Source organism: Cherax quadricarinatus, chromosome 39 (genome assembly GCF_038502225.1).
Source record: "Cherax quadricarinatus isolate ZL_2023a chromosome 39, ASM3850222v1, whole genome shotgun sequence".
In the NCBI taxonomy this organism is placed as follows: Eukaryota; Metazoa; Arthropoda; class Malacostraca; order Decapoda; family Parastacidae; genus Cherax; species Cherax quadricarinatus.
This window is the reverse complement of record NC_091330.1, coordinates 16,630,399-16,654,999: the sequence shown is the minus strand read 5'-3', so window position 1 is coordinate 16,654,999 and position 24,601 is coordinate 16,630,399. Positions and strand designations below refer to the sequence as shown.

Sequence of the window (24,601 nt, the reverse complement as noted above, 5' to 3'; positions counted from 1 at the left end):
GTGCTGTGGTGTATATCTCTGTTTATGTCTGATATGAGGATAAGGAATAAGATGGGGGCGAGTACTGTGCCTTGTGGAACAGAGCTCTTCACTATGGCAGCCTCCGATTTAACTCTGTTGACCACTACTCTTTGTGTTCGATTTGTTAGGAAGTTGAAGATCCATCTCCCCACTTTCCCAGTTATTCCTTTAGCACGTATTTTATGGGCTATTACGCCATGATCGCATTTGTCAAATGCTTTTGCAAAGTCTGTGTATATTACATCTGCATTCTGATTTTCTTCCAGTGCATCCAAGGCCATGTCATAGTGATCCAGTAGTTGTGAGAGGCAGGAGCGACCTGCCCTGAACCCATGTTGCCCTGGATTGTGCAGATTTTGGGAATCCAGGTGATTTGCAATCCTGCTTCTTAGCACTCTTTCAAAGATTTTTATGATGTGGGACGTCAGAGCTATTGGTCTATAGTTCTTAGCTAATGCTTTGCTGCCACCTTTATGGAGCGGGGCTATATCCATTGGATGGCCAAATCGCCAGCAATTTCTACACTGTTGCGGTGTAGGGATCACCTTTCGAACTTGTAACCGATGTCCTGCTACATAAACTGAGGATGGGAGTTCACGGCTGTCAAAAGTTAAACGAGCCACATTGCTAGGGTATCGTCTCCGCCCACGGGCAGGAAGAACATAAGTGTCTACCTTGAGGATTGGGAGATCTTGGAGTTCCAGTTGTTCAAGAATGTCAGTGTCACATGTCTGGAAATTTTGTTGAACTATGGTATGGGGCAGAATGACGGTACAACTACAAGAATTGAGGGAATGATGTTTTCCAATAGTGACAGGAACAGTATCGATATGGGAAAGACGAGAAAGCTCATGAGCCTGGGTAGCATTCTGCACGGTGATGATGCGCGTACCGCTCTTAAGAGCATGAAAAGAAATATCTTTACCAACATGGCGTAGGAGTGCCTTGCCAATACTGTGGTCAGAAAGATAGGCAGTAGAGGAAGTCGGTCGTAAAGTGAAGAATTTAGTCCATTGTGCAGTCTGAAACTGAGCGTGGAAAGGGAGTGAAGGACGTGTTGATCTTTTCTGAGAAGAACGAGAAGGTGGAGAAGTATCATCAGCAGGTAATTGTCATTGGCGTTTAGGCGTGGGACCAGAGATGGTCCAACGTGAAACGGGCCGGCGATTCGAAAATTGCCGCACCGTAGAGGGAGAGGCCGGAAGCATAATCAGAGGACAGCGAAGGTTAGATAAATCGAAGGAGTCAGTCAAGGCCTCAGTACCTGAAGCGGGTGAGGAAACAGCACCGGCAAGAGGTACAGAGGCATGAGGAGTGTCCGAAGAGTGGTCTAAAGACAAGGCGGGGTCAGAACGGGGTGTGGTATCAAGAAGGGGCCCGGGGGTAGCAGGTTCATGGACTAGGGCTGCCATAGTTAGGTTACTTCTTTCTTTTTATTTTTAAGAAAAAAAATAAAAATAAAAATAAAAAAGAATAAAAAAGAGGGGGGGGGGGGGACCGGGGCGGGATAGTTCCTAGGAGGAATGAAAGGGCCAGAAATCTCCCTCCACGCCCAAGAGGACCTCAGCACCGCAAGTAGCGCAGATGCAGCATGGAACCCGTGCCATACCCTACCCATCATGCCAGTAAACCGGCAATCCGGGATATCAACCTCACATCTGCAGAGCTACCTCGGTGGACAAGAGAGGGCGGCCGGAAATCCGCCACAAAGCATACCTCCTTCGGCCACCACCCCCGGAATCCGAAAGGTGGCTTCCAGAGATACACCCGTCGCCCGAGACACCCCTAAAGCCACCCTCCAGGATACCGGAGAGGGATCGGGACATCCCCAGGCAATCCAGATTCCACGGCAAACTACGCCACCGCCAAGAACCTCAACGGAATGGGATGGACCCCTACCTATGAACTAGCGTGCCTGTGGGGGAAAAAAAAAAAATATCCCAAAGGCCAAAAAGGAAGGGCAAAAGAGAGGGGTGGGGAGGAGGAGGAGGAAAGGAAAAAGGAGAGGATGGGATAGGGAACGGGGGATTGGGGGGTAATTAGGTTCAGTCTGAGGAAGGAGACCGACAGGTCTAATTCCTCAGACCAAGAGCCTCTTCACCACGCCAAGGAGGATTTGTGAAGATCCTCTCACCAGTATCAAGGCACTTCCCTCCAGGGGTATAACTGCCTGCGTAATGTGAGGCAATCAAGTTTAATCTGTATATTATAATAAAAAAGAAGCACTAAACCTACCAGGACTGTGGATTGGATGGCTCTTATTACTTGAATCAAGAGCACTTCAGCATCAAAATCCACATAACTAAGGGGCAGTGTATCTGTTAACCCGTAAACGGTCCAAGCAGATCTACGTTCACATGTGTAGTGCTACAAAAGTAGATCTACCTTTTTTTTACATATTTTCAAATATAACAAAAAAAAAAAACGTAGATCAAAGTTTTTTACACATTTTCAAATGTAAAAAAACAAAAAGATCTACTTTTTTTACATACTTTCAAATGTTGAAAAAAACGTATATATACGTTTGGACCGTTTACGGGCTAAAGGTTAAAACAAAAACGTCATACAACACCTGAGAGGGAATAAAGTTTGATCTAAGGAAGAGCAGGGCAACTAAATACCTTGGATCAAGGTCACCAATATAAATCTATAGGGGAAGGAAGGCGGGGTAGGGGTCGTCCTCGAAAGGGTTGGAGAGAGGGGGTAAAGGAGGTTTTGTGGGCAAGGGGCTTGGACTTCCAGCAAGCGTGCGTGAGCATGTTAGATAGGAGTGAAGGGAGACGAATGGTACTTGGGACCTGACGATCTGTTGGAGTGTGAGCAGGGTAATATTTAGTGAAGGGATTCAGGGAAACCGGTTATTTTCATATAGTCGGACTTGAGTCCTGGAAATGGGAAGTACAATGCCTGCACTTTAAAGGAGGGGTTTGGGATATTGGCAGTTTGGAGGGATATGTTGTGTATCTTTATATGTGTATGCTTCTAGACTGTTGTATTCTGAGCACCTCTGCAAAAACAGTGATAATGTGCGAGTGTGGTGAAAGTGTTGAATGATGATGAAAGTATTTTCTTTTTGGGGATTTTCTTTCTTTTTTGGGTCACCCTGCCTCGGTGGGAGACGGCCGACTTGTTAAAAAAAAAAAAAAAAAAAAAAAAAAAAAAAAAAAAAAAAAAAAAAAAAAAAAAAAAAAAAAAAAAAAAAAAAAGGTCACCAAGACCAATGCTTCCACATTTGCCAGTCAAAGAGGTCCAAGATATTTTAGTACCTTTACTCTGAAAAAAGGACAGACACAACACAGTCTGAGGGTCATCTGAGCTGTTATGTCTGGACACCTCTGGCAAGACCATTGTAGAGTGCAAAATGGTAAATGTGTGTTTTTGGGCTGCCCTACCTTAGTGGGAAATGGCTCACAGGTAAAAAAAAAAAAAAAATTGTTAATCAACAAGAGGATAATATAAAAAGTTCAATACTGTAACTATATTTTCTTTATTGTTACCTAAGTAACACAAAAGAACCTTCAGAACACAGGCGTCATTTCTAGACAGATGCACAGGAACCAAGCAAAATACCGTGTACTCAACATAACCACAGTAGTCTATTGGTCTCAAAGTTCACAAAATGCATAAAAGATTATCTACGAAAAAAAAATCACCTTAAATTAACCATGCTACATCAAATAATTTTCTACAAGCATGAGAAAAATTTTAGTAATCACCAGATAGACAATTAAATGTTTGCTATCCAATAATATATGTTAATTCTTCCACCAGTGACATCTGAAAATGTTTAATTTAACTATCTTTCCATGCAATGGAATTCCTAACATACAAATAATTATTACTTGATAATACTGAATACATCACTAAAATCCTGTATAGTACATACCTGTCCACAAACTCACCACCTAGCCTTTTTTTTTTATATATATATCCTGTAAGGTTCTTCAGCAGATCAATCTTGTCAGCAAAATTCCTATCTATAAATTTATCACAACCCATTCAAATTTCCTCAGTTACACAAACTTTTACACCTGACAAATCAACTAGCGCAAGATATATTACACTGCACTGCTTGCGGCAGAATAACAAAGTAGTAATTATGGAGACTAGTTACAACAACATTTAGGGGAAATATTTTATCAAAGTATCTCATGTCATACCTAAACTCAACTGTGGGTGAATAACAATAAAACATCCCCATTACAGTCACCAGTTTTCAGCAATGTTTTTGCAAGAGCAACTTCCAGCAGTGCTTTTTCAATTCTTTTCAATGACTTTCAGGTTATTCCCACTGGACTTTAGGATGAACACAATACATACACACAATCTCTCTCTCACACACACACAGGCGCACGCACGCACGCACACGCACAAAATCACACACGTGCACAAAATCGCACAATCTCCCCTCACAATCACACACACAGCATACATGTGGTACACACAAATATTAACTTTTTTATAAAAATATTTATGTACTTGATTATCTACATATAGATATTGCCATTACTGAATTTAAAAAATGAACTAAGAATTTTGTGTGATGGTTATAAAAAAAAGTAAATGTTTATTTGGTAAATAAATTAAAGACACCTACAAGATTTTAAACGAAAAACCTTTATCAAAAGAGTGTTTCAGCAAATGCCCTTCCACCCAAAAAACTTGGTCTTATGGAACAAACTAAAAATGGCTAAACAATTTAATTGAGAATGCAATAACACTACAGATTTACAACACAAGTACAAACACTTCAGAATATTTGTTGAACGCTGTCAACGAAATGGTAATTAGCATCAATACAATTTGCCTTAAAAATTATTAGTGAAATATTAAAATAATCCAGCACCATTTTGGAACGTTACTTGGTCTCCTTATCCATATCCATCTTGGAATCTTCACCGTCTTCTTTTTTGTCTTTCTTCCCATCTCCACCTAAAAAAAAAAAAAAAATTGAAATTTAATAATCAAATGCTGCCTAGTGTACCTTAAAACTCGAGCTTAACACTGATTCTTAAATGCAGTAGCATAATTATAAAATAAATATACGACTATTCGGCAAAACTGTCCAAACATTAGCATACAGGGGTCAGCTTGGTCTACAAAACCAATTAATTTTTTATTTTACAGGTTTACATGTATTAAGCTTGACAGACAGATGCTAGACTTGCAGGCAGACTAGTTAGCTTGAAAATAGTGGAGCTATACATGTATATACCTTAGATGAGTTTTAAATATTTCTATTCCCAGAGCCCAGTTATGGACCAGGAAGTGATTAAGACAGAACTAGATGTATTTGTAAGAAATTTTTTTTCCTAGATGGGTGAAGAGTACCGTATTTCAGGATTAAACAGAGTCCAAGTGAAATTTTGAAGTTCCTTAGTCAAAGGATACGAATAATGGAAGGGGATGTACAATATTTCTAAAATGGAGAAAATGCAAGAAATATGAAGCTCCAATGTTTACAAAAAGAACACGTTAAATGAAGTGGATATAAAACTTCAAAGATCAATTGAAACAAAGAACAGAGCATAAAACCATAAAGACGAGCTACACCGAGATACTGACCCAAAAAAACTAAACTAAGAGTACGAAGACATTTACAAAGATGTGAATAAAATATAAATGCTCTGGAATTTTGGAAGAATTTCACAACAAAGTAAATACTCAAATGAAAACTGGCAAAGGCATCAAAGTATATACAGTAGACTGTCATTTAACACAAGGTTATTTGGCATGGCTTGGTTATAGCAAGATTGAAAAATTGTGGCACAATTTTATACAACACTGCAAAATTGACTTCACACGGTTCCATTTGCGGGTGCGGAAAAAAAAATTCCCCAGCTCAAGCTGCCACCTTGCTGTAGGTCAGTGGGGTAGACCTCCTGCCATCCCTTGCCAACCCCGACACTCCCACCACCACCACCACCATCCCAGCCTTCGTGAATGTGTGTTCAGTTCCACTTCTCTCCTACAAGCTAGCTGTGTTTGTGAATTGTGTTTTGATTTTTAATTACCATATCTTGTATCTGCCAAGCAATCATGGAACCCAGTAGGCATACCAGTGTTGCTGAAAATGGCAAGAGAAGGTGTAAGCATTTAAGTCTTAGAATTAACAAAGAAAATAAATATTAGACAAGAGATAGCCTGTGGCTGTAATGAAGCTTCACTTTGTGCACATAAGAATGAGGTAAATATGAGTGTGTGATGACTGACTTACTGACTGAACTGACTTACTGGCTTGACTGATTTACTGACTCGCTTAAAGTTGGACTTTTTCACTGAAGAGGACCCTGAAACTGTGTCTAGAGCAGCTGATGCCTTACCGTCAGTTCTATAATGTACTGCGGGGTAAAATAGAACAGAAATCCATTACAGAATTTATGCACACTTGAGTAGAACCATCAACTTTAGTACTAGAACCATTACTATCCACTTCAGCCCAGCTGGGCCATAGCATAACTCTCCATTCTCCACAATCATCCACAAACACCAGCACCCACAATTTAAGGCAAGAAATACTATTGTTTCTGTCGCACTCGTAATCTTAAGCAGGGAAAACAACAATACATCACAATAATGAACTACAATTACATAATCACTTATTTTTGTAAGAACTGTTGGTCTAAAAAATAAGTTGTTTGGCTTTTTGGGAGCTCTCAGGAATGTAACACAGTATTTACTTAACACGGCATTTTCAGGAATGTAACTGTTAAATGATGGTCTACTGCAAAAAAAACAATTTTTTTTTTCAACAAGTCGGCCATCTCCCACCAAGGCAGGGTGACCCAAAAAAGAAAGAAAATCCCCAAAAAGAAAATACTTTCATCATCATTCAACACTTTCACCACACTCGCACATTATCACTGTTTTTGCAAAGGTGCTCAGAATACAACAGTTTAGAAGCGTACACATATAAAGATACACAACATATCCCTCCAAACTGCCAATATCCCAAACCCCTCCTTTAAAGTGCAGGCATTGTACTTCCCATTTCCTGGACTCAAGTCCGACTATATGAAAGTAACCGGTTTCCCTGAATCCCTTCACTAAATATTACACTGCTCACACTCCAACAGATCGTCAGGTCCCAAGTACCATTCACTCTTATCTAACAAGCTCATGCACGCTTGCTGGAAGTCCAAGCCCCTTGCCCACAAAACCTCCTTTACCCTCTCTCTCCAACCCTTTCGAGGACGACCCCTACCCCGCCTTCCTTCCCCTATAGATTTATATGCTTTCCATGTCATTCTACTCTGATCCATTCTCTCTAAATGACGAAACCACCTCAACAACCCCTCTTCTGCTCTCTGACTAATACTTTTATTAACTCCACACCTTCTCCTAATTTCCACACTCCGAATTTTCTGCATAATATTTACACCACACATTGCCCTTAAACAGGACATCTTCACTGCCTCCAACCATCTCCTCGCTGCTGCATTTACCACCTAAGCTTCACACCCATATAAGAGTGTTGGTACTACTATACTTTCATACATTCCCTTCTTTGCCTCCATAGATAACGTTTTTTGACTCCACATATATCTCAACGCACCACTCGCCTTTTTTCCCCTCATCAATTCTATGATTAACCTCATCCTTCATAAATCCATCCGCCAACACGTCAACTCCCAAGTATCTGAAAACATTCACTTCTTCCATACTCCTCCTCCCCAATTTGATATCCAATTTTTCTTTATCTAAATCATTTGATACCCTCATCACCTTACTCTTTTCTATGTTCACTTTAAACTTTCTACCTTTACACACATTCCCAAACTCATCCACTAACCTTTGCAATTTTTCTTTAGAATCTCCAATAAGCACAATATCATCAGCAAAAAGTAACTGTGTCAATTCCCATTTTGAAATTGATTCCCCAAAATTTAATCCCACCCCTCTCCTGAACACCCTAGCATTTACTTCCTTTACAACCCCATCTATAAATATATTAAACAACCATGGTGACATTACACATCCCTGTCTAAGACCTACTTTTACCGGGAAGTAGTCTCCCTCTCTTCTACACACCCTAACCTGAGCCTCACTATCCTCATAAAAACTCTTTACAGCATTTAATAACTTACCACCTATTCCATATACTTCCAACATCTGCCACATTGCTCCTCTATCCACTCTATCATATGCCTTTTCTAAATCCATAAATGCAATAAAAACTTCCCTACCTTTATCTAAATACTGTTCACATGTATGCTTCAATGTAAACACTTGATCTACACATCCCCTACCCACTCTGAAACCTCCTTGCTCATCCGCAATCCTACATTCTGTCTTACCTCTAATTCTTTCAATTATAACCCTACTGTACACTTTTCCTGGTATACTCAGTAAACTTATTCCTCTATAATTTTTACAGTCTCTTTTGTCCCCTTTCCCTTTATATAAAGGGACTATACATGCTCTCCGCCAATCCCTAGGTACCTTCCCCTCTTTCATACATTTATTAAACAGAAGTACCAACCACTCCAACACTATATCCCCCCCTGCTTTTAATATTTCTGTCATGATCCCATCAGTTCCAGCTGCTTTACCCCCTTTCATTCTACGTAATGCCTCGCGTACCTCCCCCACACTTACATTCTGCTCTTCTTCACTCCTAAAAGATGGTATACCTCCCTGGCCAGAGCATGAAATTACCGCCTCCCTTTCCTTGTCGACATTTAAAATTTCCTCAAAATATTCTTGCCATCTGCCCAATACCTCCATCTCCCCATCTACTAACTCCCCTACTCTGTTTTTAACTGACAAATCCATTCGTTCCCTAGGCTTCCTTAACTTGTTTAACTCGCTCCAAATTTTTTTCTTATTTTCATTAAAATTTCTTGACAGTGCCTCTCCCACTATCATCCGCCCTCCTTTTGCACTCTCTCACCACACTCTTTACCTTTCTTTTACTCTCCATATTCTTTTAGCACCTTTGCTTAACTAGTGGCACAGTTTTCAAGTCGTGATTTCCAGGTAAGAAGCTGGTTCTAGGTGGCCTGTCCTGTTCACAGTGCTGGCTGTCTGCCATACTATCCCAAAAACACGGAAAACATTTTAATTGGTAATATACAGTGGATCCTCAGTTAACAATATTAATCTGTTCCAGAGAGCTTGTCCTTAACCGATTTTATCGTTCTCGTAATTAATTTTTCCCATAAGAAATAATGGAAATCCAATTAATCCGTTCCAGACACGCAAAAGTATTAAACTAAATTTTTTTTACATGAAATATACATTTCCCTACACAGAAAACAATGATACATGAAGAATAAAATGATATCACACTAATCTTTATTGAAGACATGGTGATGTATGGAAGATGGGAGGAGGGGAGAGGATGGAGAAGTTTACAATTGTTTGGAAGGGAAATCCCACTCCATAAAGACTTCAGGTACCAAGTCCTTATCCTGGGTTTCTTCCCCCCTTTGTTTTTTAATGCCACTAGGACCAGCTTGAGAGCCACTGGACCCCTGTGTCTCAAAAAAGTTCTCCAGAGGTCTGTTTCTGGCTTATGTCAGGAACTGTGCTGGGAGACACAAGATAGTCCTTCAATATGACACTAATATAAGCTCTACGATTTATTTATCTGGCACAATTTATCTAATATGACAAACAATATTAGTAACAGAAACATGACATACTCTAGAATGATTAAAATGTCATTAAGTATGTCACGAGTGTTGCTGTGTTGTTACTGTTGGGTTATAAGGGCCACACAGCATAAGCCATATTAGTGGTGGTGGAGGCAGAAGCAGAGGCGGTAGAGACAGGTGTCAGTCGTCCTACATAACTTCAACAACATTGGAGGAGTTAGGCTTGTGCTGTCCTTTTTCTATCGATTAATTGCTTAACTTACTTGCTACAGTTAATGCTACACTTTATCGCTGGCTGCCACTGTAGCCTTTATGGACTCCTGTTGCTTTAATATCGTACATATTGTAGAAACACTAAAAAAGGCACATTCTCCCCTCTCTCTCAGTCCTTTACCAAAGGGCTGGCTGGCACTAGAAGCTTTCTTTGGGTCCATGGTGACTTATTTATCAGTTACAAGCACTAAAAACAATGGAATAATACAAAATGTATCGCATGTACGTGTGGAATCGTCCACACTGGAGTGGCCGGGTGACTCAGGCCGCATGGACACGTTTGGAACGAATGTCCTTAACTGAGATTTTTATCGTTAGCCGAGCCAATATTTTGACGCAAAAACGTACGTATTGGTATCCAATGGCACCATTAACCAAGGGTCCACTGTACCACCTTCTCATTTACTAATGCTTTACGAAAAGAGAAAAGTAACGTTTCCGTATAACTTGACAACCTGATGTGATAGAGATGAATAAAAAACAATGGATCACTATTTTCCACATATATACTGAAAAAGATACCATAAAGTCAATAAAATAAATCATGAAGACCAGTGGTGTTCAAAAAATTGCTGCAGAAGATATTAGGGATAACTGAATGACATGCTTGCAAGGCAAAAACCTGCAAGCAAACAGCAAGCCACATTATTATTATCATCATCATCAATGAAAGCATTACGCAGACAAGGGTCATGCAGTGCTGTGGGGCAGAAATTAGAGCCGGGGCATTAAACAGCTAGGTGGAAAGGGGAGAGGTGAGGAGAAAAAAGGACTGGACGGGATGCTAAGGGCTGTGTCAAAGTTCGTACAGTAAAGCAGTTGCTGACAAAAAGTCCAAAAGTGATTGTAAGTCAAAGGCAGGGCCATCTGTAAGAAAGGAAGATAAGGTAAGAGCGGTAGGGCAGCGGTGGTGTTGGAGGTAAATCCTTATAGCTCGTTAGTAAACCAGACAATCCACAAGGAAGTGAAGAACCGAAATAGGGACCCGACAAACCTCTCAGAAAGGAACAGGGTATTGTTCCACAATATACCCATGGGTAAGGTGGGTATAACCGATGCGGAGACGGGAGAGCACATTCTCCTGAGTATGGCAACAGTGGTGAGAAGATGGCCACAACCCCAAAAGCAGTTTAACTGAGTGCAATTTGTTATGGTGCATGTCTGACCACCGTTGTTGCCAATGGCCGTGAAGACAGGCAGAGATGACTAAAATAATCCCTGAATAGAATACCTCTACAGGAACCGGAAGATCATGTACCGCTGGCCATGCAGCAGCATCCGCCTGTTCACTGCCCTACACATCAACGTGTCCAGGGACTCAACAGAAAACTGTCTTTTTGCTAGCCATATACTGCAATCATAGCTGAATACGAAGGACCAATGAATGAGGGGAATCAAATTGTTCAATGGCTTGCAAAGTGCTGAGGGAATCTGAAATGGTCACAAACGCTGGAGACATATATGTAATATGGAAAAGCGCCATGAGGATGGCATAAAGCTCGGTGGTAAAAATACTACCCGAGTCTAACAAATAACCTCGGACAACACCGTCAGGGAACACTGACATGAACCCAACACCATCAGAAGATTTAGAACCATCTGTATAAACAGTGATGGAATGAGCATGAGACCAGAAGTGATCGAGAAAAAGAGAGCAAGAAGCAGTCAGACAGGAGAGCTTTGGCGCACAGTAGTAGGGGAAAACAGACACGAATTGTCGGAACCTCCCAAGGGGGAAGGGAAAAGGCAGACACTAAATGAACATACAGGGGAGGCAACTGGAGAGAAGACTGGAGTGAGTGAAGATGAAGGAAAAATGGTTGGAGTAAGAAGGGGCACCAAACAAATAATGGGCTTCTACTAATGTCTGAGACCAACCTATATGTAGAAGGAACACGAAGGTCATGAGAGTGGACAAAGTAACGAAGGTAATGAGCAGCATCACGACAATCAGCTAAGGAAGGAATATTTGCCTCAGCATAGAGGCTTTCAACAAGAGATGAATGAAAGGCACCAAGACATAAACATAGACCCTGATGACGAAAGGGATCGAACTTACGAAGAGTTGTAAAAGCTGCAGAATAGACTTGGTCACCATAATCCAGCTTGGACAAGACTAGGGTGGAATGCAAATGAAGGAGAGTCTGGCGATCTGCTCTCCACTAACGATGAATAGGAATTTTAACGAGATTCAGCCGACCATGGCAAGCTGCCTTCGAAGAGGAAATGTGAGGTTCCCATGTCAACCGGCGAGCAAAGAGAAGGCTAAGAAACTTGACTATCACATTCTGGAATATGTGAGCCATGTAAATACTATGCAATATCGGGGACAAGAGGACATCTAGTGAAGGTATGAAATGGGTTTTTGTACTAGAAAATTTAAATCTATGAGAAGTGGCCCAATGGGAAACTCAGTCAATCACATCCTGAAGGAAGGCTGCTACCAGGCGACAGTGAGTGCCCGTGTAAATTATAGGGAAGTCATCCACATAAAGCAACGGCCAAATATGCGACCGAAGAATGGAAGGTAGGTCATTTATAGCCAAGAGAAAAAGGGTAGTGCTAAGGACACAACCTTGTGGGACTCCCTTGGCATGAACAAAGTCTAAGGAAAGCCAGGCGCCAACAGACACGAAAATGTCTGTATGAAGATAGAGCCTTGAATCTTCACTCTCTGGAGAGACAGACTGAGGGGAGATATTGAGGTGTATAAATGGATGATGGTCATAAACAAAGGTGATATTAATTAAGTACTGAGGGTGTTGAACCAGGAAAGAACCAGAAATAATGGATTTAAGTTGGATAAATTTAGATTTAGAAAGGGCATAGGTAGGTACTGGTTTTTGAACAGAGTAGTGGATACATGGAATGGTCTTCCGAGTAGGGTGATCGTGGCTAGGACCTTGGGTAGCTTTAAAAATAGATTGGACAAATATATGAGTGGGAGGAGCTGGGTTTGACTGGTGCCGTGGGTATGGGATTTAATTCTTGGGTAGTTTTGGGTAGGGGTAGTTTTGATAAGGACCTGCCTTGGATGGGCCAACAGGCCTTCTGCAGTGTTCCTTCATTCTTATGTTCTTACAACAAAGCAGCAAGGGAAGTTGGCAGATTACCGCGGAAGCCTTAGGAGTCGGCTTGGGCTAAAATGTTATACTTCCAAGTGGTGTCATATGCATTCTTAAGATCAAACAAGACTGCTAGGATGGAGTGTGTTAGCAAAGGTATTTTGCACATAAGGGGTCCAAAGTAGAGCGGCCCTTGCGAAAGCCATATTGGCGAGGAGAAATACTATTGCGAGTCTCCAAATTCCCTATAAAACTTCTGTTCACCAATCATTCAATCACCTTGCAGACTACACTGGTCAGAGCAATGGGACGATAGTGAGAGGTATCAAGCCCCGAGGTGCCTGGTTTGTAAAATTGTAGTACAAAGGCAGATTTCCATTGTTGAGCAGCCGGGCTGTGGCTCGTACGTTGGTTTGCGTGCAGCCAGCAGCAACAGCCTGGTTGATCAGGCTCTGATCCACCAGGAGGCCTGGTCACAGACCGGGCCACAGGGGCATTGACCCCCGGAACTCTCTCCAGGTAAACTCCAGGAACCCCTCACGTCAAATAAGAGTGAAAAGATGCAAAAGGATTGCAAGGGCTGTAGAATGCAGATGTAGCATATGGATATGAATATCATCAAGCCCAGCTGCAGATGACTGGCAAGCGGAAAACGTGGACTCCAGCTCTAGGAGTGTGAAAGGTATGTTATACGGCTCCATTCCATTAGAAAAAATCCAAGAACAATTGCTCCTCAGTAGACTTAGATATGAGAAATGAAGTACAGAGGTGAAGCCCTTGGGAGACATGGACAAGATAGTTCCTGATTTCCTCGGCAACTTCAAGAGGCTCCGCAACACTAACACCAGCAACCCACAAAACGGGAGCAGGGTCCGGAGCGTACTTGCCACACAACTTCCGTACCTTTTTCCAAACTGAACACATAGGGAATATCGAGGTAATGGTAGACACAGTTGTGCCAACAAGTGCATTTAGAGTCATGTATGACATGGTAACCGACTGCCCTCGCCCGCTGAAAATCTGAAGACAATCCGAGGTCCAATTATGGCACACTCAGGAAATCACCAAGGCACCATGTCTGATAATGCCTGCCTGAGGTTTGAGGAATAGAACATGACACTGAAGTCGAAGCTAAGGTCGAAATCTGGTGCACCAGCTCATCAATAGAGGACGAAGAAGGGTCTCCCACAAAAAGCGGTAAGATTAGAGTATAAGTTCCAATTCACTCGACCAAATTGCCAACGGAGGCTACGAGGCAGTCGGGAATACGTAGAAGTAAGAAGAAATAGGAGAGGGATCACTGTCGTGCAAATCTGGGAGAAGAGACCAAGCATAATCAAGCGCAATTGACGAGAAGCAGATAGAAAGTTCAATGCAAGAGAGAAACTTAGTGCAGGAGTCAAAATGAGTGGGAGCACCTGTATTTAAAACACGAAGAGGACGAGAAGTGAGGAAAGTTTTTAACTGATCACCACGAGTCACAGTGGGACCCTCCCCTGATGGCAAGCGTTAAAATCGCCTAACAAGATGAACAGCGGCAAAGAGGAGATCAAGAATGCAATATCAAGATAAAGAATGCACGGGAAGGGGAAAGATATAGAGAGCAAATAAATACGGGCTGCAGTATAATGCAGCAGAACGAACAAAGACCTGTTGATACAGTATACCAACGTGCACAAGAAGCACACTATCATTAAATAATTCATCAGGAAAAGGATAAGAAGAGTACAACAGCACACAGCCCAAAATGGGATGAATAACAACTGAACAAATTTTGGGTTCTTCCAACCCGACACATACTGGGAAAAACTGGGAGAGCAAGGCCTAGAGCTCTCCCCAATTACCCGAGGCCATGAATATTCCATTGTAAGCAAGTCATTATTCACACAGACAGGTATGCCAACAATAAGAAGCAATAAAACCTATGGAATATTAGGGTCAGTGAAGTCAATGTGTGGAGGCAATGGAAAGCGTTTAAGCAAGGAGGAATCAGAAGGCTGTGAAGGAAAAGATTGCTGAGAGGGTCATGAAAAATAAGGGGTAGGAGGAGGTGCACCAGTGTCCATCGAGGGTTTCGTCTCCGCAATATAGTTGGAGATAGCGTCAAGTGTCTCAGCAGATAAGGAAGATGCCAATAACATAACTTCAGAGACAGGCGAGTAGAGCAAGTACAGATCGGGGAGACTGGAGGAAACCCAAAAAGGTCAGAGGGGAGGGAAGTATGAACCTGGAGAGATGTGCTGGCAGGGACAGAAGAGTCCTGCAGTGGAACAGAAGAGGAGGAGGCTGAAAGGTAACTGGGGCATGTCTAGGATGGACAGAAGAGGGGACCACACAAGGGAGGAAAGGGGGGGGGGGGGGGGGGGGAGAACCACCACCTTCATGTGAAAGTTAGAAAGGGGGCGAGAACTAGGCACCAAGGCCAAAAAGGAAAATTGTTGGAGAATTGTAACCACTAGAGGAATGCGAAGAGACTTGGGCTTATGCGAGAGGTTCAACTTCGCAGGTATTAGGAGTGAAGATGATGTAGGCATGCGAGGCCTTGCAGACTGAGAAACTAGCGGGCAAGAAGTAGAGGTAGGAATAGGAAAGGAGGTGGGGGTTTCAGAGGGTAAAACCTCAAAAGAATTGGAGACGCACGACACTGGAGGAACTGGTAGGCTGGGGGACCGCCAAGGTTGGAGGTCTCCTAGCTACTCAAGAATAAGGGACACTAGGAAGATTCCTCTGAAGGCAGAGCCGAGAGAAAGCCATAGCATAAGTAAGGCCTTCACTCTCTTAAAGACAATGGATTTCTTGTTCATTACGATAGACTTGACATCAGCGGGAAAAAGAAGAATGAGGATTTTATTGCAATTCAGACAAGTGGGGGGAAACTGCAAGATGTATCGGAATGATCTGCAGTACTGCAGTCCAAGCACTCCTCCGCAGATCTGCAGTATTTAGTGGGGTGTCTGAAGCACCAACAATTTCAACATTACTGGGGAGTAGGGACCACTTTATGGACCTCTCGGCAATGGCCTACGATATAAAGAAGACAGGAGTTCATGGCAGTCGAAGTAGGCCATGTTACTGGGAAAGGGCCTCTGCCCGTGAACGGGCAGGACTTGTGTATCCATTTTGAGAATTGGAAGGTCCTGAAGGGCTAATTGCTCCAAATTATCACTGCAAGACAGAAAATCACTACAATGGTACATAGAAAAACCACCGTACAACTGCCAGAATTGAGAGTAGCGTGCTTCTGAACTGATTGGAATGTTATTAATGGAAGTTAGATGGGAAAGATCATGAGCTTGTTCTGCATTCTGAACTGTAACGATGCACACACTGCTTACAAGATGTGAAAGGATATATTTTGGCCAACGTGTCGTAAAAGAGCTTTACCAATACCAGTCTGAAAGATAATCAGTTGGAGACATTTGTTGTAGGGAAAAGAATATAGTCCACTGCGTACTTGTAAACATGGTGGGTAAAGGAAGTGGGTGTTGCGTAGGTCGTTTTTGGGTAGAATGAGCAGTCATCCAAGAACCATTAGCAAATGGTCTGGCATGTTTCGGCAAAGTTCTGTGGGCAGCCTGACCTGAGGTAGGTGGGCAATCCAAAAACCGTCGTACGGTATTCAGGGAAGCAGGACACGTAGTTAAAAACATGCAAGAAGCAGAGGCACTAGAAGAAATGAGTGGAGCCTCAGCACCTGGAGCAGGTGATGATGCATCACCAGCAGAAGGTACAGGGGTATGGGAAAAATCTGGAGAATGGTCCAATAACGAAGTCAGGTCAGAACATGATGCGGTAACAAAAAGGGGTCTGGGAGGAGGAGGGTTATCACGGAACGAAGACTCCATGATGATGGTACTTTCTTATTATTATTTTAAAGAAAAACAGAAGAAAATAAAAGAGGGACAGTCACTAGAAGGCATGAAAGGGCCATAAGTTCCCCCTCTCATCCAAAAGGACCTCAAGACTGCAAGCAGTGCAGATGCAGCGTAAAACCCATGTCATACCCTACCCTTCACACCAGTAAACCAGCGCTCCAGGATAGCAACCTCACATCTACCGAACCACCTCAGTGGACAAGAGAGAGGGAGGTTGGAAACCCACCACAAAGTATACCTCCTTTGGCTGCCACCTCCCAGAACTGACAGGCAGCCTCTGGAGATACAACCATCACTTGCAGGACACCTTGCCAACCTCTCAGAAATCCAGGAAGAGAGCAAGGCACCTCCATACAATATTCCATGGCAAACTACACCACACCCAAGGAACCTCACAGACTGGGATGAACCCCATTGCACTTTCCCCTACCTAGAAACTTATGCCAGAGGGGAGGATTCCAAAGGTTACAAATGGGAAGGGAAAAAGGGAGGGTTGGGAGGGGGGAGGAGAGGGAAGAAAGGGAGAAAAGGGGGGAATGGGGAGGATGGGATAGGGAAGAGAGGATTGAGGGGTAATTAGGTTTGGTCTGAGGAAGGAGACCAAAAAGTCTAATTCCTTAGACCAAGAGCCTCTTTGCCACGTCAAGGAGCCCCCCTTGAAGAGGACAAGCCACAGCTTTCCTATCCTTTGAACTCAAGTTACTACAAGATTGTAAAAGGAACATTATGACAAAGTAAACACCGATAATGGGACAATCATGCCCAAGCTCCCAGGACTACGATTAGCAACTAATTAAGTCCCCCTCACCTTTTCTCTTTCTCATTATTACTCTTTAACCCTTAAACTGTCCAAACGTAGACCTACGTTTTTTTCAACATTTGAAAGTATGTAAAAAAAGTAGATCTTTTCTTTTTTTACATTTAAAAATGTGTAAAAAAAAAAACTTTGATCTACGTTTTTTTTCTTTTTGTTAAATTTGAAAATATGTAAAAAAAAAAAAAAGTAGATCTACTTTTGGAGCGCTACGCATGTGAACATATCTGCTTGGACAGTTTAAGGGTTAAACCTTATTCTTCCTCAAAACATGTTGATAATCATAAGGGAGCATTTCATTAGCATCATTTTATTTGAAAGATGCAGCATATATTACAATGATAATTCCTAGTTTATAAGCCAATGGTGCCTATCAGATACTTGTATAAAATTTGGGATTAAGAAAAAAAAAATTGAGTACCATTCCTTGGAATATTTCCAATTTAACAATAAGAGGGTTTTGCTGGAATACATCTCCCAGTAGAGAATTTTGGTATATATAAATAAAGGCAACTTCAGGTATATATTAAGGCAATATGAGTTAGTTGTTGCCCTACAACAAAAATAATTTGAATGCCTACCGTCCAACTCACCCTCGGAGTCATTTCCCTCGCCTGTGGAATTATCACGCCTTCTTTTGCGTGTGAAACGGCCACCACGCTGGAATTTTGGTGGTGGAATAGGGTCCATTCCAAGCACCTTGTGTATTTGACGGAAAGCTATTAACCGTAGAGCATGCTGGAAATAAAAACATTACAAGTGTTACCAAAAGAAAAGTCATGTTTCCTATCTGTTTATGAATCCTTTCTCTGAAATTTATTCAGAGAAATGATTCATAGTACAGTACACAATCACAAGACAAACAGCAAAATATGACATTTCAGTAGTGTAATCCCTGGATTATTGCTGTCCACTAGCCCTTTCTTTAAGAATATGTACTAGTCTCCAGGAAAGGGCAAACATAGCCCACAATTAGGTATAAAGTCCAGTGATTTACTAGTAAACCAGTCTACCAACATTATTACAATGTTCTTTGTCTATTACAAAACACTAATTTAAACATAAAAACACCAATAATGTTGGTAGAATTACCGACAATTTGTAAAGTAAAAGGACCCAAGTGCAACTAATGTGACATTTTTATTGTGGCAACGTTTCGCTCTCCAGGAGCTTTGTCAAGCCGTTACTGCTTGACAAAGCAGTAACGGCTCCTGGAGAGCAAAACGTTGCCACAATAAAATTGTCACATTAGTTCCACTTGTGTCCTTTTACTTTACATAAAAACACCATTACCTCTACACAGTGAAGTTAATGAGAAGAATCAAATTGGATGAGGATCAGGCAGGACTACAAAGAGACCTGGACAGGCTACAAGCCTGGTCCAGTAACTGGCTCCTTGAGTTTAACCCTGCCAAATGCAAAGTCATGAAGATTGGGGAAGGGCAAAGAAGACCGCAGACACAATATAGTTTAGATGGCCAAAGACTGCAAACTTCACTCAAGGAAAAAGATCTGGGGGTGAGTATAACACCGAGCATATCTCCTGAGGCGCACATCAATCAGATAACTGCTGCAGCATACGGGCGCCTGGCAAACCTACGGATAGCGTTCCGATACCTCAGCAAGGATTCGTTCAAGACTCTGTATACCATTTACGTCAGGCCCATACTGGAGTATGCAGCACCAGTTTGGAATCCACACCTAGTCAAAGCACATCAAGAAATTAGAGAAGGTGCAAAGGTTTGCAACAAGACTAGTCCCAGAGCTACGGGGATTGTCCTACGAAGAAAGGTTGAGGGAAATCGGCCTGACGACAGTGGAGGACAGGAGGGTCAGGGGAGACATGATAACGACATATAAAATACTGCGCGGAATAGACAAGGTGGACAAAGACGGGATGTTCCAGAGATGGGACACAGACACAAGAGGTCACAATTGGAAGTTGAAGACTCAGATGAATCAAAGGGATGTTAGAAAGTATTTCTTCAGTCAGAGTGGTCAGGCCGTGGAATGGCCTAGAAAGTGAAGTAGTGAGGCGGGAACCATACATAGTTTTAAGGCGAGGTATGATAAAGCTCATGGGGCAGGAAGAGAGAGGACCTAGTAGCAATCAGTGAAGAGGCGGGGCCAGGAGCTATGAATCGACCCCTGCAACCACAAATAGGCGAGTACAGGTAGTGTTATTTCTTCATTAGCCTGTTACTAGCGTTATAACCTGGGCGGGATCGGGATTACAAAAATAAACACAAATTTATAATCTTTACTTACAGAAATATTTTGCATAAAAATATATCAAGGAGTCTAACTCCTATGCTTATCTTTGGTATAGCTACTTTATACAAAGTCATACACAATATACAAAGTCACAAACAATCAATATCAAAGTAAATCATCATAACCATAAGTGGTCCAGTGTCATATGTCACTGCCATCTTCAGGTGTCTTATGACACCACCAATCCCAGCGTTACGACACTCCATCGTGTCCTATGACACCACCTTATCTCCGCCTTATAACACCCTTCTCTTATGTGTCACACGACACCCTTCACTCTGTGTTATAACACTCCTTCACCGTGGTACACCCGTGACACTGCCTTGTCCCCATGTTTTAACACGGTCTCCTTACGTCCTTTTCACCGCATCATTTGACTAACCCAACGGGTTACAACACGGACTTTTTTTTCTAAGAATACTGGTGTGTGTGTGTGTGTCACCTGTCACCTGACACACACACCAGGTTATCCAACCCTGACTTTCTGTGTCACCTGATATGTAACGCTCACCGGGTTACACACAGTCTGGCTTCCCAGGTGTCCGTCCTCTGACACAAGAGACCCACAGGTCCCTGAGGTCTGCTACAGAAGCCTAAGTCAGCAGGAGTCCACTCCATGAGGCAGTCTGGTGAATACTCAAAGGCCCATCACCAGCAGGTGTATTCCATGAGAATCTGGTGAACACTGTCAATCAGGCCAGCTCAGCAGTCCCCACATTGGGTTTGATGATGTACGCAGTGGTACTGCTGGCCGGCAGGTTAACCACTTAACCACCAATTTGGTAGGCCGCAACATCTCCACAGATGCTTCGATGCACCACCCACTTTTTTACCTTCACCTATTTCATGGTTCACCATGTCTTTCATATATCCATCCACCGACAAAGTCTACTATAAAGTATCTGAACACATTCACTTCCTCCATACTCCCGCCTTACAATCGGATAACCAAACTTTCATTACCTATCTCATTTGTTGCCCTCATCATCTTGCTCTTCCCTATGCTCACTTTTAATTTCCTTCATTTACATTTTTTTCTAAACACATCAGCCATTTCCCACTGAGGCAGGATGAAGACACACTTTCATCACCATTCAATGTCTTGTCAGAGGCATGCCACTACTAACAGTTAAAAAACTGCAACATATCTCTCCACCCTTCCTTCAGAGTACAGGCACCATATTTCCCACCTCCAGGGCTCAAGTCCCAAATTCGACAAAAACTAACTGTAACAACTCCCATTTTGTATTAGATTCTACACATTTTAATCCCACACCTCACCTGAGCTGATGCAGTAATATCTTCACGTTCTTGGGCAGAGAGTGGAGAAGCTGCATCTATTGGGTCCTTTTCGCAAGGGTCAAGCAGACCAGGCGAACCAGGAAGTAGCAGCCCAGATGCAAGTGCCTCAAATACCCGACGAAGAGCATCACCTGGACTTAGGTGTTGCCCAGCTGACGCAATCACTTTTTCACACATCAGTTCCATTGCCTGTGATTACATCGGGATAAATATACGTTAATCAGGATTATGTACTCCTTAAGGTTTATAACTGAAAGGTAGAATACATTTTGGTGTATGGATTACAGTACCATATTAAAAGTAAGTGCATTAAAATTAGCCAGTTTTATTTCATATTTTTTTTCCCCTATTTACTGTTTCCCACCAAGGCAGAAATATAAAACTAATCACCATTTCAATGTAGTGGCCCTTTTATTAAGACAAACATGTTTTCCAAAGCAACTCATAGTGAATTCAAAACAAGTACTGTGCCTTTTAAATTTTGGTACAGGCTTTGGGGTCTAGTTCTATTTAGATTCTATTAAAATATTGCAAATACAATATAAAAAATAAATACACACTAATATCATAGCCCAGAACAGCATTCAGGAATTTGAATAAAGACTCCTTCAGAATTCATTATACACCTACCATCCGACTTACGACCGAGTTCGGTTCCGAGAAACTGGTCGTAAGTCGAACTTTACTGCTGAATATCAACAAAACATTTTTGTAATGACTATTTTATTGTTTTATTTTGGTATTTCATGTTTTAGTTTACTTTTTATGTTGTTAGTACTGTATTTTATACTGTAAGGTTTAGGATAAACACTGTGTACAACACAAATAGTTGTTTATTCCCCAGAAATTTGGCATAAAAAACACAGTCGTAAGTCGAGTGGTCGTAAGTCGAGCAGGTCCTAAGTCAGCTGGTAGGTGTATTATGTTAGGACAGTCCACTGAGGACCCTTCCCCAGCATGGAGCCCATGCCTGGTCAAGGTAAAGACAGACGAGTCACAGGGATGAAAGAAAATATTTAATTTTTTTGTTTTTGTATATCAGTGGTTGAAAAGTGGAATGACTTGTATGAAAAACTGAGGGTCACACTCAATACACAACTTCAAGAGTAAACATTTTAAGGCCCAAAGAGGCCAAAAATCAGTTATGCCAACCAAAGTCTAGCAGACAGGGCCAGGAGTAGCCTCACTCCCCCCCTTCCCAACAGAAATTGACTATATACTATGGGCTCCTCAATTACAATTCTTTCTATTCCATACAAATTTGTATAAAATATAATGTGGATTATTATTTTTGTTGTAAGAAGAGAATCTGCATATTTTATTTAGTGGTGACTCACCTGGCCACACAGCTATACTTACCCAACTATTCAATGGTCCCCACGTAGGTACACGTTGACACAAGTCCCGGAGAATTCTTATCACCATCACACAGCTCTGAAGCCCATTGGCTCTAGCCTGAGGAACATCATGTTCGTAAGAAATTTTTTTTTACCAAACAGTGCTGGTTGGTCCAAGATGGGCATTAATTACTTGATGCACATTAATAAACAACCAGATAGACCAAAAAAGAAAAGTGAAATGCATAAAGACAATCAAGAATATATATAAGTGGAAATTTTCTATGTCAAGCAAAGCAATTATTCATGAACCTATATATGTGCAACTCAAATACACGTCTCTAAGGTAGATATTGCCCATCTTGTACTAAAAAGTGCATAGAGATGAAATAGAGCAAACATTGTATACTTCTTTCGCTCCATGCACCCACTACAGCCAGCACAAAACAAGACTTAAAAGTTATGTTGAACCAGGTTCTTGTATGAACTCTGCTTGGAAACTCCACAAAATAAAGGCTCCACTGCTGTTATACTGATAGCAAACTACTAAGGCGCAAGACACACCATTACTGGAACAAAGTACAGCCCCTTTCCATAACGAAGCAGAGTCCTCCTGTACTTTCCAGCCTCATGCTTTTTCTTGTAGGCTAAGCCCACAATGAGACACCTCCATGAATGGGTGAGGGGGCACTGCTGTGAGGTAGCTGCAAAGGGTATATGGGGTATAGGGGTAACTTTGGGGGAGAGGATTTGTACTACCTTGCCTCACAAATAGATGAGGTGAAAGGCAGTAAACAAAACCATCACTACCTCACTGCACACCAACCACAATCAGGGAGTAGTTAGGGGGACAATCAGTACTTCCTTTCCTAGCTAAAAACTGACCATGACATTGAAAGGGGGGGAAAAAATAAAAGAAAATCCACCATGATATGAATGAAACAGGCTCTTTCCATCACTGTCCAAGCCCTATGAACTGGCAGCTGTCAAAGCTAAGTACACTCTGAAAATCAGCATGAAAATGACCAACTCAGCAAGTTGAGAATTTAAATAATCATTTTTAAAGTTGGCATAATTATTGCCAAATAAATAAAGTTCTTATAGCAGACAACCTTGCTAAACCTTCATCCATGCTGATTTCCAAAATGTGCAATAAAAACATTCAGATGGCAGTTAATCAAGGTTGCACAGTAAAGGGAAAAACCTGACATGACCTAAGACTAGCCTATTTTCTGACCCAGCCCACCCACACATCTCCATAAGGCTGAAAAGTTTGAGGGAGGCCAGGCTAACCTGTTCCCTCTCATCTATTCCAAACAAGAGGAAGGAACAGCCTAACCTGGTTTAACCCTCAGATGAACGGGTTGCAAACCTGGAACCACTTGGCATGTCTGAGGGCGGCAAGAGCGTCCAGACATTTCTGCTTGTCGAGCACATCTGGAGGATCCTTGGCGGCGATCACCTGGGAGTCTAAAATACAACAACACAGCGTCCGTCACACACCCGCGCCACACCCACCCACCCGCCATCGTCCTCTCACCACCCACCACCACTGCCTGCACATGTAAACTTCACAGCAGCCTAACACCATTATAGTGTAGGCACAGGGTAAACAGTAAGCCAGGCAGTCTATAACTGAATGATGCTTTATTTACTTTATAAGCAATTAAAATATTTCAAAGATATAAATAAAATTCCATGGAAATAGTACCAGGTCAAGAAATTTAATTATATAATGGCTAATGCCAAAAAAATTAAAAATGAAGAACAAGACAGCTAAGACTGCACTAGGTCTGTGTTCCCAGGGATGGTGGAGATTGGGTCAGGTGTGGCCAATGGGCAACTCTTCCCCTCTGCAGTACAAGAGAGCCACAATGTTCATGCCTGGTCTCAAGGCACAGACTTAACTGAAAAAGTATAGTAGAGTTTAGACTGAGATCAAAGCTGACTGCAAAGAACGCAATTCTCTTGTCCAGTGTCTCTTTATATGGCCCTTTTTTCATTCCATTAATAATGACCATCAAGACAGAGAGGGGAAAGT

The 24,601-nt window shown here is 42.1% G+C and overlaps 1 protein-coding gene across 3 annotated transcripts in view; it reads right to left on the bottom strand.

Annotated features, from left to right (window-relative positions):
• Positions 1-3,492: 3,492 nt before the first annotated feature.
• The window catches only part of Zn72D (Zinc-finger protein 72D), a 66,280-nt gene continuing 45,171 nt past the window's right edge, over positions 3,493-24,601 (bottom strand). The window contains exons 8-12 of one of the 3 annotated variants that reach the window (XM_070092452.1): positions 23,933-24,030; positions 22,583-22,678; positions 21,203-21,412; positions 18,229-18,385; positions 3,493-4,953 (exon numbers count right to left, since the gene is read on the bottom strand). In XM_070092452.1, the coding sequence (XP_069948553.1) occupies positions 4,880-4,953; positions 18,229-18,385; positions 21,203-21,412; positions 22,583-22,678; positions 23,933-24,030 (635 nt within the window). In that variant the 3' untranslated portion in view covers positions 3,493-4,879. The remainder of the gene's footprint in view (positions 4,954-18,228; positions 18,386-21,202; positions 21,413-22,582; positions 22,679-23,932; positions 24,031-24,601) is intronic. The other 2 variants (XM_070092453.1, XM_070092454.1) reach the window with 2 other exon arrangements.